We start from the raw sequence: 14,253 nt of genomic DNA on the forward strand, positions 1-14,253 counted from the left end.
ACACGTGAATATGTCTCTCATCTATATTATTTTATATTAGATATTTAATTCTTTTTCACAACTGTACTATGTCGAATTAATCATTTATTGTACCATATAATATGCACCGCTGATTGTAGGTGTGAGCATAATAAATTACGTTAAACTAAAAATTAAAAAAATATTATGTAGAGAACGCCATCATTTGATACCTTGAACAAATGCCTGGTAAGATACCTAAAGTATATTTTGTGAGGAAAGCTATTAAAGTAACAATACTGCCAAAGACAAATTCTTGCTAAAACAAGATGTGTTTGTGAAACACTGATGCCCCCGTATGGCAACACAGCGCAGGTTAAGCTTTCTCAAATGCAGATCAAATATATTGGTACCAAAGTAAGGCCTTTTCACAAGAAATGCGAAATATAAAACGCTAGCTACACCTGTTCCAGGGTTATGACCAAGGTTAACATTTTATAATATAGGACAAACCCCGGGTCAAGGTCAAAGGTTCCAGGTTGTTTGGTTCTAAAGAAAGGCCTTGTCTCAAAGATAACGTATGAGAAGTATGAAAGTGCAGGCCCTTACCATTCAAAAGTTATGGCCAAGGTTAAAGTTTGTAAAAAGTAGGTCAAACTCTAAGGTCAAGGTCAAAGGGTCAAGATTCTTGATATCCAATGAAAGGTCTTGTCACAAGGATTACACGTGTGAAATATGAAACCTCTAGCCCCTACTGCTCAAAAGTTATGGTCAAGGTTAAAGTTTGTAAAAAGTAAGTCAAACTCCAAGGTCAAGGTCAAAGGGTCAAGATTCTTGATATCAAATGAAAGGTCTTGTCACAAGGATTAAATTTGTGAAGTATGAATGCCCTAGTCCGAACCCTTCGGTCAAACTCCAAGGTCAAGGTCAAAGGCTCAAGGTTCGTGGTATCCAATGAAAGGTCTTTTCATCAGGATTACATATGTGAAGTATGAAAGCCCTAGTACTTATTGTTCAAAGGTTATAGCCAAGGTTAAAGTTTTTTCATAAGTACGGAAATCTCCAAGGTCAAGGTCAAAAGGTTAAGATTAAGGTTGTTGGTATCCAATGAAAGGTCTTTCCACAAAGAATACATATGATAAATATAAATGTCCTGGTATTTATTGATAAAAAGATATGGCCAAAATAAAAGTTCAAAATTGTTGTGTTAAAGTGGATCAAACTCCAAGGTCAAGGCCAAAAGGTCAAATTTAGTGGTACCAAAGAAAGGTCTTGTCACAAGGAATACACATGTGAAATATGAATGTCATAGTTCCACTAAATCAAAAGTTATAGGCAAGGTTAAAGTTTTAGCAGACAAACAGACAGACAGACAGACGGACAGACAGGCAGACGGACGGACACGACAAAAACTATATACCCCCGAAACTTCGTTTACGGGGGCAAAAAAATGTACTTGCCATCTGACATTGATTAAGGTTCACCACCCCTGTTCACGTTAAAACTCATGTCATCATTAATCAACATGATTAAGCCTTCTACATTTTTAAAATAATTTTAAAAAATATATAATTATGATCAAAATACAAATAATTTGAAGTTACATGCTGTTGGGAAAAATGTAACAGAAGTGGCCTTTTAATTTAACTTTTCTAAAGGCATAAATAAAATCTTTTACTACTAAGAGTTACTGTTTTTCTCTTATAAGAGGAGGGTCATTAAACCTGAATTACCCAAAACAAATGTTAATGCGGAAATAAGAGATAGTTTCTTTTAATAGCGTGAGAATAAGCATCGCTTCCTTGATAGGACGGGACTAAATTCAGAGTTTAAAAAAACCAACGAGGAAACATTTAAATCCACAATGGTGAGTACATGTTTTGAAAAACAAAAATGCTTTACAGTTAAAATTATTATATCAATAATGATTATATACGTTTTCTAAACATTTACTGGAATCATAGATTTATAAAAATCACCAAGGAATTTTGTGGTGATACACCATTGTTCTACTAATTTCCTTATATACTTATGCAAGAGTTTCGGGGTTAGTGCAAAATATTACCGCAGTCCACTTGGTCTTTAAAATTCTTCACGTTTTTAAGGCTTACCGGTCGTCTGGCACATTTATCAAGAGAGATAACACTCACTAAGAATAAGAAAGAAATATCTATTAAACTATATTACATTGTATACATGTAGAGTTTAGTTATCTTTGGAGAATCATATGCATTAGGATAAATTTTTATATGAATGCAATATGTGCATGATCGGGGGGGGGGGGGATTGTGAACATTTAAGTTGAAAGAAGAAAAGGTGTATCCAACACAGACCGAAGGTAGTTTAAGATGAAACAGTATTAACGTCAGACGACAGGGTCCTTAATAATACGTATGTATACGGGCTATATATTTTTAAAGAATTTGCCTTTGAAGAATTGCTACTTCAGCAAGTTTCCTCATAAAAAAATTAAGATATCTCATCAGACATTTGTGAGATATATCAGAGGATGCTATATACTATATAATAACTGGCATATCCAATATCTCATGTTTTGTCTACTTACATCATTATTTTGAAAACAATAAAAGCAAGCATATTGAAAGAATTGGGCCCCCTCCCCGCTTTCGATGTCTTAGTGGATGAGATGGTATTATTTATGGCATATTGGGTCAAATATGTATGCCTTATCACATGTCATTCCAAAGTTAGTTTTCTTAAAATAAGGTCAAACCTTGAAGGTCAAAATCGAGGGTTTAAAAATCATAGTATGCTCCGGAGCATCTAGTCTCAGCTAATATACATAACAAATACGAAAGCCCTACCTCTTCTCGAAAGTTATAAGGAAAAACAATTTTTTAAACAAGACGTGTTTGTGAAACACTATCATACACCCGGCGGCAACAAAGTTCTAAAAAAGCTATTTTTTGTTTGTAGGTCACAGTCAAGGTCACAAGGTCATTGAACTTTTGGTCATTAAAAAGAATCTGATTAGTGGAGTATGTATACCAAATATGAAAGCTCTATCTCTTATGGTTCTAAAGTTATGGCGAAGGTACGAAAAAGCTATTTTTATTTTAGCATACAGGTCACAGTCAAGGTCACAGTCATTGACCTTGGTACATGTACTATTTTAAAAAAAATTAATTAGTTGAATTTGCATACTAAATAAGCAGTCTCTATGTCCTACCAAGGTATGGTTCATAAGTTATAGCGAAGGTACGGAAGAGCTATTTTTTGCATATAGGTCACAGTCAAGGTTACAAGGTCATTGACCTTGAAATTATTTGAAAAAGCTTAAATAGTGGAGTATGCATACCAAATATGAAGTCTCTATCTTTCATGGTTCAAAAGTTACGGTAAAGGTTATATTTTGCAGATAAAAAGGCTATCTTTACCATATAGGTAACAGTCCAGGTCAATAGGTCATTGTACTTGGTGTCAATTGAAAGAGCTTAATTAGTGGAGTATGCATACATGTACAGTTATGGCGAAGGTTAAAGTTTGCAGACAAACTAACTGACAGGACGAAAACAATATACGCCCTAAGGATTAAGAATAAGTTTAAAATTTGTGAAAGTGCAGATGTGTCTAAACCCGCCATTTCAAGATCTTTCAAATGAAATAAGATTTTTAATTAATTTTTGTGTGAATTGCGCGTAATATAGAAAAAAGTAGCTCAATATTTATGGTCAATGTCACCTGGTCAAAAACCATATTATAAATCTAAAATAATGTTTCAAATTTTTGAAAAATTCCTTTCTATAGACACTATGATTTTTGACCGTATGGCCTTGACGTTTGACCTACTTTATAAAAACATTAACATTGAGTATAACTTTTGAATGAGAAGAGATAGAACCTTCCTTTTTCACTTGCACATTATCTGTGACAAGACCTTTATAGATGCAATATGATTTTTACCCCTGTGACCTTGACGTTTGACCTACATTTTAAAAATGTTATTTCTCCCTTATAACTTTTGAGAAGAGATTAGGGGTGTCATATTTGAGATCTGCATTACCCGTGACAAGATACTTCCGAACATGTTATGTTTTCTGACCCTTTGATCTTGACCTTCATGTCTGTCCTAATTTTTCATATAAAGTCATGCAATAAATAATGACATCTTATCCACAAAAACACAGAAAGCGGGGACCACAATTCTTTGAATTGCTTGTTTTCTATAATACGCTTCACATATTTCAAAAAGTAGTCATATAAAGATGCAATTTGAAACGAAAAAAAATGTTGTGACCATGACTGAGAGAAAACCTTCTTACAATTGAATCTACATATCTCTTGCTCATTTGCTTGATTGGAAGCTTTCAAATGCCACCAACAATATCTTGCTGGCTTTTAAAAGTTTGTATAGAAAATCTTCTTTCTTTGACAAATTCATTTTTAAATCTAATAATAATTATTAATTTGAGCTACATTAGAAAATTTCTTAAAAGTTTTAAATACATGAATATCTATCGTTCAACAGATATTTTGAGACACAGGAAAGGAGATATTTTTATGCCACCTTTCCATAAAAAATATAATCCCTGTTTTGTTTTGTTTTTAATTCAAACTTGATTCAATATATTTCTATTTAAAATTATACAATTATAAAAATTATAAAGAGAAAAGAAATATTTGATTCTTTAAATTCCTTAAATATGAGTATGTCAGACATGGACAAATATACATGTACACGTCCTTTTAATTTTTCATTTACTTACAAACCAGAGAAGAATCCTGTTGAATTTTGTTAATTATTTAATTAAGTATACGTATGTAACAAAGACATACAATTTTTAACTATCATACAATTATTGCAGCAAAATGTGCTAATTGTAGACTTGCTTTCTAATGCGATTATTTTGTTTTTATTATAGAAAACAAAAGCATTTTCCATTCTTTTGAACTTCCTGTTTATTTGGAACATCGAGACCTTGACATCGGTCAAACGACCTTGTCAACCAAGAAAAATGAACTGTATTACAATAACGTCGAAGAAAATGCATGGACAAAATTTCACGGAAAAAGATATAAAAGCTCAAAAGAAAGATATAAAGCACGTGAAATGTCTTCAAGTGCGTGATGCTAAAATACGCTTTATCGAAAAAGCACTCTTCTCAAAGTTGGTAAACCTCTCCGAATTATGTCTAACAAATCTCTCAATGGAGGAGAACACGATCAAAGATGGTTTATTAAATATAAATAAAACGAAATTAAGCCAATTAAGCTTGGACAATGTGGGACTAGACTCGTCCATTTTGGAGGATCTACACCTCTTTCTACCCAAATCATTGGAACATTTAGTTCTTCGAAACAACGTCATTTCGTTCTTTTCGACTGATTACATTTCGAAAACTGATACTCAAATTTTGGATCTTTCCTTCAACATAAATCTTTCACTTATCATGAATAGAACGATACCCTCTTTGACACATTTGATTTTATCATATTCGGGTTTTCGGTGGAATACTACATTTCAAATAAATGGCACTTGTGTATTTCCAAATCTTTCAGTGTTGCATTTGGAAGGAAACGAAGTAAACTTATCCGCGGTTGACATTAAAAATAACTGTTTCGCAAAAATCATATCTCTGTATTTAAACCGATGTCGATTTATAGTGCCAATCAATAGTGAAAGTTTCTCGTTTTTCCCAAATTTAGAACATTTATATATGAACGGAATAACAAACATGGTCCAATTACCTACATTTAGTAATACAAAAAATCTGCTCACTCTGTCTATCAATGATGTAGTAAACAATTTTTTTCAACCTTCAACAGATAACATGAAATGTTTTCAAAATTTGAAGAATCTACAATATCTTGAAATGCGAAAATGGAACATGACATCGTGGAAATCTGACCAATTATGTGTTCTTTTCACACCAGTAGCAAACACGTTGAAGAAAATGGATTTGACTTCTACTGGTTTAGGATCAATTCCTCGTATTATCAGTCAAATGAACAACTTAAAAACACTGAAATTGAACAACAATAGGATTTCAAAATTGGATTACATGTCAAAGCAAACGAATAAAAATCTGACAACTCTCTGGTTGCCATATAATTTGATTGAATTGGTGGACCCAAATTCTATACCACCTAGTGTGACAAATTTCAATCTCAAAGGAAACCCGTTTCGTTGTACATGTGAATTAATGCCCTATAAAAATTGGATTTTAGAGAGAAAATTACAAAAAATTGTTCAGGATTGGCAGACCTCTTACCATTGCTTTGAACCACTGGACTGGAAAGGCAAATCACTGGATGAATTCAAGCCAAAAGTAACAGATTGTCAACCATTTAATCAGTATGTCATAACCGCCATTGTTTTGTGTTGTTTAATGGTCGTTGTTGTCATAACAACAAACGTGTATGTCAAACTCAGAAAAAGTCACAGAAAGGGAAGATCGCTGAAATCTTATGGCGCATGCGAGGAACAGAAACTTTTAGAGACGTCATAAAAACTTAGTTTTTGATAGCGAATTACTGAATCAGCTCGTTCATACATTTAAGACTTTCTTATTAAACAGGAATACACAGCAAAATGTTAAATGTTTAGTGTTGGCATTCCATGTTGATACCTTGTTACTATTAATAATAACATGGAATGCCAACACTAAACATTTAACATTTTGCTGTGTATTCCTGTTTAATTTGCGCTTTCGGCAAAGAGCAGATGTACAAGAATATATTAAATCTTCTAAGAGACTAAATTAGGGACACTGTTATATGAAATATTCTATTAAATGCATAATTTTTTTCCCAAATATTTGTATTATTTGTAAGCTGGAACAGTATGTAAATAATATGTATACAGTCAGGGGGCTGTCATCTTTTTTGAAACACAATATTGATTAATAATACTGATTGTGAATCTTTATTTTTCATTATAATTTTATTGATTATCATGTACAAGTATTATTATTTAATATCTGTAACTTGACCTATTATACTAGGAGAGGGTGTACATAGGCCTTGCCTGTTGCCCAATCCTTATTGAATTATTCAATAAAATATGTTTAAAGTATAAAGAGCAGATTAAGGAGAAACCACCGTGCTTTTGGTGTATTTGACATTTCACTATACCATTACTGTTTAAATTGATCTATAAGAATAACATATACTTTTTAAAATCATTTGACATTAACGGTATTACATTTCCACACATTTTAATAAACTATATTCATTTGAAATTCGTTTACAAATTTTACACCCTTTTACATTATTAATAGATGACGCACATTTAGAAAATGTAACACCAATAAGTCTGTACTCGGTAACGACTTCCAATGGTACTTCATTTTTACTGGGTATAATATTTTAAAACTATATTGTGATTCACTTTGACTCTATAAAAAATTAGTTTTTTAATATTCAACTTTAAATGCAATTTTTTCACAAAATTTAGAAAAAGTATCTAATTGACGCTGAAGTGATGTGGTGTAGACCACCGAACACATTTCATTAACAGATTAAGAGAAAACATAAGAAAAAGATGGACAGATATGGAAGGATTGATTGATTGATTGTATATTGTTTAATGTCCCTTTCGAGAATTTTTCACTCATATGGAGACATATATATAGGGACTAAGGTATAGAGAAAATAATTTTCTTAAAAAAAATAGTATGTACATTTATACTTCTTCTTTCATCATGGTTTTTAATTTTATATATCCCGCAATCATGTGCATGACAGTTTGATATTAATAAGATTCGTCAGTGACTGAACTGACTTGAATCAAACACAAAAATAAAGCCAATTTAAGGAGGAATGCCACACCAAATTTTTATTTTATAGATCTCTGAGTTAACCTTTTTAAACAATGGTTTCAGCATTGAAAAGCCGATATTAGCTCTAAATTATTTTATATGATTTTTTTTGTATTTTTTCAAAGAAAATGAAAAAAAATATTTACATCCAAATCAGATGCTTTTTTGTAAAAAAAAAAAAAAAAAAAAAAAAAAAAACTGCTGTAAATGAATGCACCACATAAATACCTAATAAAATATGTAAAGGAAAGCCGTATAGATATTAATTTTTTTAAATAAATAAATATTAATTTTATGAAAATAAAACACATAATTTGTGAATATTTTTTAAACTTGTGGTTAAAATCTTCTTAAAACCAGTCACAACTGGGGAGAACATGTTCATTTATCATATTTATTAAAAAAAATTGAAACAAAATAGCCAAATTTTAGAGAAATTAATTTTTTTTAAATTTTGGCCAATCCCGATCAAAATTAAACCGATCCCGACCATAATTGTACATTTATTGGAAATAAATAACATTTCCCTAAGAACACTAGTCAAAAGGGGTGTAATAAGGGTTAAAACATTAAAATTGACAATAAAATAGATTTCTTCATTGTAAATACATGAAGAGGCAATAAATTAGCATTTTATTCATTTTGTTTTAATTTTGATCGGGATCAGTTTAATTTTGATTGGGTTAGGTCCAAATATTAAAAGAAGTAATTTCTCTAAAATTTCTCAATTTCGTTTTAATTTCTTTTTAAAATGATTGACAAACATGTTGTCCTCAGTTGTGACTAGTTTTATTTGTGACTGTTTTTAACCATAGGTATAAAAAATATTTACAAATAATGTGTTTTATTTTCATAAATATTTTTTTTTAAATTAAAAAGTTTAACCAGCCTTTCTTTACATATTTTATTAGATATTTATATGATGCATTCATTTACAGCAAACTTTTAACTCGGAAACAACTTATTTGAATATAATTTTTTTTTCATTTTCTTTGAAAAAATACAAAAAAATTCATATAAAACTAGGGCTAATTGTAACGGGAACCGTTACAGATGTTCCCCAAACGCTCCCCAACTCCCTTTTGGTGCCTTATTCCCTGTAATCTTCATTAAATGAGACGAACTCTATGCCTTTTAGACTATAACAATGTTTTCCCAGAAGTATATTCAGTATATTCAAATTTATGCATTGCACGCATGCGCATTTGAATGCATGTGCGTAATGACCATATCATCTTGTCTACACTATTTATATACTAGAAATTACAGCGTTTTATCCAAAAGTATTAAAAAATACGTTTTAATCTAGTGTATTTGTAATTTTACTCATTTCACGTGCACGCACGTGCATGCATGTGCATGTCGACTGTATCTTCTTGTAGGAGTCTGTTATGTTTGTCTATGTTCTAAATCCCATCCTGTTTGGTTGAAAAACGAGGAAGTTATAGCCATTTTAAGTTTAAGCCAATCAGATTGCAGCGCACGTGTATGCGCATGTTTTCACGACAACTGTTATATATCATATTGTAGGACATCCTAATGCATGATTATGTTTAAAATTTTAAAGCATTTCGTCAAAAATTAAGAAAGATACTGCGATTTTTGTTTCAGCGAATCACAGCAAAGCACACGTGCACGCACGTGCATGCATGTGCATGACGACCATACCTCCTTGTGGGAGTCCATTATGTTTGTCTATGTTCTAAATCCCATACTGTTTCGTTGAAAAACAAGGGAGTTATAGCCATTTAAAGTTTAAGCCAATCAGATTGCAGCGCACGTGCATGCGCGTGTTTACATGACAATTGTTACATATCATATTGTAGCACATCCTAAAGTATGCCTATATTTTAAATTTCCTAGCATTTCGTCAAAAAACAGAAAAGATATTGAGATTTTTGTTGCAGCCAATCAGAGCGAAGCGCACGTGCATGCGCGTGAGTTCGTGCTAATTTGACAGTGTCATATTATCTACACTATTAATATATCCTTATTAAATGAGTTTAAAAATACTTCATCAAAAAATGTTAAAGTTATTGCTATATAAAGTATATCCGTCATTTCACTCATTTCACGCGCCCGCACGTGCATGCGTATGCGCGCAAAATAACCTTCGTGTTGCACACCTACACTACACACCTATTAACCCTAAAAAGGTGTTAGCTCAGTTGGGTGAACAGTTTCTGAGAACACTCGCGGACAAAAAAGTACCGGAGAACAAAGAAGAAAAAAAAGAATAATAATAACTAGTTCTAATTGTAACGGGGACCGTTACAGATGTTCCCCAAATGCTCCCCAACTCCCTTTTTGTGCAAATTTCCTTTAAAACTGTTTTCAATATGCTTAGTATCGCAGGATTTCATAAAAGAATTTTAAAAGCTACAATAATATCACTTTTTTGTCATTTAACGCATTGTTCGCAAACGCACGTGCATGCACATGCAAGGTGATCAGGACATGTTGTCTAAACCATTAACATTTCTTTATATTCCAGAAATCATTAAAAAGTCATAAAAATATAAATTTTACCGTTTTTCAAAAATATTGTTCATTTTACGCATTGCGTGTGCGCATGTGCATGCAAGCACGTCCTTGCATTCAATTTTGATAGCAATATCATGTAGGAATCCATAATACCTATTCATATTCTAAACTTCATCCTGTTTTGTTGAGAAACAAGAAAGATATAGGCATGTAAAGTTTTAGCCAATTAGATTGCAGCACACGTGGATTTATGTGCTTTCATGATAATTCTTATATATCATGCGGTAGATCTTCATAATATGTGACTAAGTTCAAAATTTCACAGGATTATGACGTAAAACAAGAAAGATATTGAGACTTTAGTTTCAGCCAATCAGAGCAAAGCGCACGTGCATGCGCGTAAGATCTTGCAATTTTGACCATGTCATCTTGTCCATACTACTACTATATTCATGCCTTGTGAGTTTCAAAAAATTCCATCAAGAAATAGAAAAGTTACGGCTTCATCCATTATCTTGGTAATTTCACATGTTGCACGTGCGCGCTCTTGCCAGCACACGCGCATGTACGTGCTTTCATGAAAATCATTATATATCATACTGTAGATCTTCAAATTGTGTGACTAAGTTCAAAATTTCAAAGGATTATGACGAAAAACAAGAAAGATATTTGAGATTTTAGTTTCAGCCAATCAGAGTGAAGCGCACGTGCATGCGCGTGAGATCTTGCTATTTTGACCATGTCAACACGTCTATACTACTAATATATACTTATATTATGAGTATCAAAGCATATAATCAAAAAATAGAAAAGTTAAGGCTGTATCTATTATTTTGGTCATTTCACGCGTTGCACGTGCGCGCTCTTGCAAGCACGTGCGCGCAAAATGACCTTCGTTCCGCAAATCTACATAACATGCCTACTGACCCTAAAAAGGTTTCACCTAAGTCGGACGTGTAGTTTACAAGATCATTCGCGGAAAAGATTTTCCCAGGAAGAAGAAAAATAATAATAATAATAATAATAATAATAATAAGAAACAGAGTAAAAACAATATGTTCCCCAACTTCGTTTGGGGAACATAATAATAATAAGAAACCGAGTAAAAACAATATGTTCCCAAACTTCGTTTGGGGAACATAATAATTAAGAGCTAATGTCGGCCTTTCAATGCTGAAACCATTGTTTAAAAAGGATGACTCAAAGATCTATAAAATAAAAAGTTGGTGTGGCATTCCACCTTAACTGTAGAAAGGTATGGTCATATGATGAGTAATTACTGCATGTCTACATGTATGTGGCTTTCCTTTTTGTTCAGTTTTTCTTTCCTATCAGTGCTAGTAAATGTTTTGTGCTGTACTACTGTGCTTTATGACATTATGTCATTATTTGTGATAGTCATATATGTCAATTACATGCTAATTTGTGCTCTACTGTTTATTTTTTTATTACATTAGCATGATCAGTGCTTATAATTGTAATTATTTGTGCTGTACTGTACTTTGCATTTCCATCTACATGTGATAATCATACATGTGCAAATTAATTTATGCTGCTTCATTTTATTTTTTGTTGTATCTGTATTTATTTCTTATCCTTAATGTTTTATTTTAATGGTTCATTTAAATTATGTTTTTTGTACTATCTATGTATATTTTTAGTAATTTTTACCTTTGTGTAAATAAGTTAAAGTCGGTTAAAGAGCTATCACAGCTCTTGTTATCTCTATTATACTGTGTCATCATTCCGACTATAAATACAATTTACTTGACTTGCTTATCTGAGTTCAAAATCGATGAAAGGCTTTAATTTAACAGTACATAAAATATACCATGTGTATTTTCACTTAATTTCCTATTATAACTGTTCAGCAAACGATGTCATTTGCGTATTGCATACATGTGATTAATTACTTTCCAACTTCCCCAATTTGCCTCTCTTAATCTGCAAAGGATAGAATTAATTAACTGTGTACTTTGCATACTTTTTTTTTCAATGACTGAACTTTATTAACTTCCTTTTTATAAGGAAGTTATTACAGGTACAAGTTCATCATCAAAAGGACTTTGCAAAGATGGTGAGTTACATTCCAAAATTTATTTATATTGTACTATAATAATAATAACGATATATAAACACTACCAATCAGACTTCACATCTTAATTTAATCATTAATGAACCGTCAATGCTTCAAATTACATTTTAATTGTTGTTAAGAACGCTGTAATCGTTCCATTTAAGGACAATCTACTGGTATCACATGATGGTGTGTTTTTTATAGGGAAATATTCCCTCTTCTATTGAATATCAGAATTTAATACATTTTTGTCACATAAATAATCTTATGCGAATGTAGAAAAAGAACAGTATTAAAAATTCTATCAAAATAATTTTGCATGAGCTAGTTTCAGGTTATCAAGACGGAAAATTCATTTGTCTTAGTTTGAAAATACATGTACCTATTATTCATAATTTATTATTAAAAGAGATTGATTCTTTTTCAAGGATAAATGCAAACAAAAACAACAGACATATCTTCAACATAGATATTTAAACAAATAAAGCGAATATCTTGCGAATCACACCATTTGTATCAGTAAACAGCTTATTGTTGATATTGAGGACTGGACCTAACTTAAGCTTTCTTTACTTTTTAAAGAAATTAGAAGTAAATCAGTTAAGATAATAGCAAAAATGTCCCATAATTATATGTTTAATTTGAATCTCAAAATATCATGCATACATGTATTTTTAAAGAAACGTTTTGAGCCATTAGTTGTAATCTCTTTTTCATTGAAATGCAATTGAGCCTATTGAGGATTACTATGTAAAAGAAAAGATTAATGATCCTTTATGTAGTAAATAGTCATTTTAAAACATTTATATGTGTAAACTCTTTTGCACATTCTAGTCTATGTTAAATTCCAACTTTGAACATATCTTTCTCCAATAAGTTTTGTTTGTTCTGTTTTATCATAATATAATTGTGTAACTATCTAAGAAATAATGACAATATTTTCTTTATTTTAATTGCAGGTTACATCTACATTTGCACTTTTTTCCGTGCTTGCTCTTGTAACAAAAAGCACACTGTCAACAAACTACTGCCCTCCATTTCAGAAACATGTAAATAAAACGAAATGTGTTCAAATATCTAATTTAAACATATCAAAACTAACGACACAATTGTTTGTAAAATTAGATTGGAAGAACATAACATGTATCAACCTTCATGATAACGAAATACGATCAATTCAGAATGGATTATTCTCAAAATTCATAAACCTAAAAATACTTCAAGTAAAAAATAGTCCTGTGCTAGGAGCAGGAATACGTGATGGCTTGGAGGATATATTTAATTCTACACGACTGACAACGCTTTGTTTGGAAAATGTAGGCCTCAACACATCATTAGTTAAATATATCATCGATTTACTTCCTAAAAATCTGTGGCATTTAATCTTTCGGAATAATTCTATCGAATACTTTTCCGTGGATTTTATTAGAAAACTTAAAATCAGAACATTGATTCTGAGTTCTAACAAGAATTTAAATTTTTCGATTGGGTCTATTCCAAAGACTTATACCTGGTTAAGGACATTGGACCTCTCACACACGGGATTCTTTTCGAATTCGACACTCTGTCCAAAGAACAAAACTATTATGCAGAACTTACGGAATCTATCCTTAAATGGAAATCTGTTACGGTTATCTTTCATTGATAGAAAAGAATGCAATTACAGAAAATTAAAACACTTAAGTTTGAGCGACTGTCATTTGGAGGATGGACTTCACAATACTAGCTTCTTCAATTTTCCCAAGCTGGGGTCCCTCAATCTAAATGGGTTGAAAAACACCAGTAAAATACAGCTACCAACATTTCAGAAGAATGAACAGCTTAAAGTGTTGAATCTTAATAATATATCTTATAATTTTCCGCCTTCGGATGAAAATACTGCTGCATTCAAGTACCTCACAGAGTTGACCAAGCTACAAATGAACCAATGGAATCTGAGTCAGTGGAATTCTA

The 14,253-nt window shown here is 31.6% G+C and overlaps 2 protein-coding genes across 2 annotated transcripts; both read left to right on the plus strand.

Moving 5' to 3' along the window:
• Positions 1-1,706: 1,706 nt before the first annotated feature.
• Positions 1,707-6,449, plus strand: LOC134238713 (toll-like receptor 3). The gene is made up of 2 exons (XM_062720831.1): positions 1,707-1,825; positions 4,842-6,449. Exons 1-2 carry the CDS (start codon positions 1,823-1,825, stop codon positions 6,426-6,428), a joined length of 1,590 nt encoding a protein of 529 aa, XP_062576815.1. The 5' UTR covers positions 1,707-1,822; the 3' UTR covers positions 6,429-6,449.
• A 5,830-nt stretch (positions 6,450-12,279) lies between these two features.
• On the plus strand, positions 12,280-14,249 carry LOC134238714 (uncharacterized; the record flags this gene model as incomplete). Its single annotated transcript, XM_062720832.1, has 2 exons — positions 12,280-12,300; positions 13,260-14,249. Coding segments are annotated over exons 1-2 (993 nt in total), but the record flags the coding sequence as incomplete, so codon positions are not given.
• Positions 14,250-14,253: the final 4 nt, after the last annotated feature.

Source organism: Saccostrea cucullata, unplaced genomic scaffold (assembly GCF_032062105.1).
Source record: "Saccostrea cucullata isolate Sc308-1 unplaced genomic scaffold, CSIRO_AGI_Scuc_v1 ctg2923, whole genome shotgun sequence".
Taxonomy (NCBI): domain Eukaryota; kingdom Metazoa; phylum Mollusca; class Bivalvia; order Ostreida; family Ostreidae; genus Saccostrea; species Saccostrea cuccullata.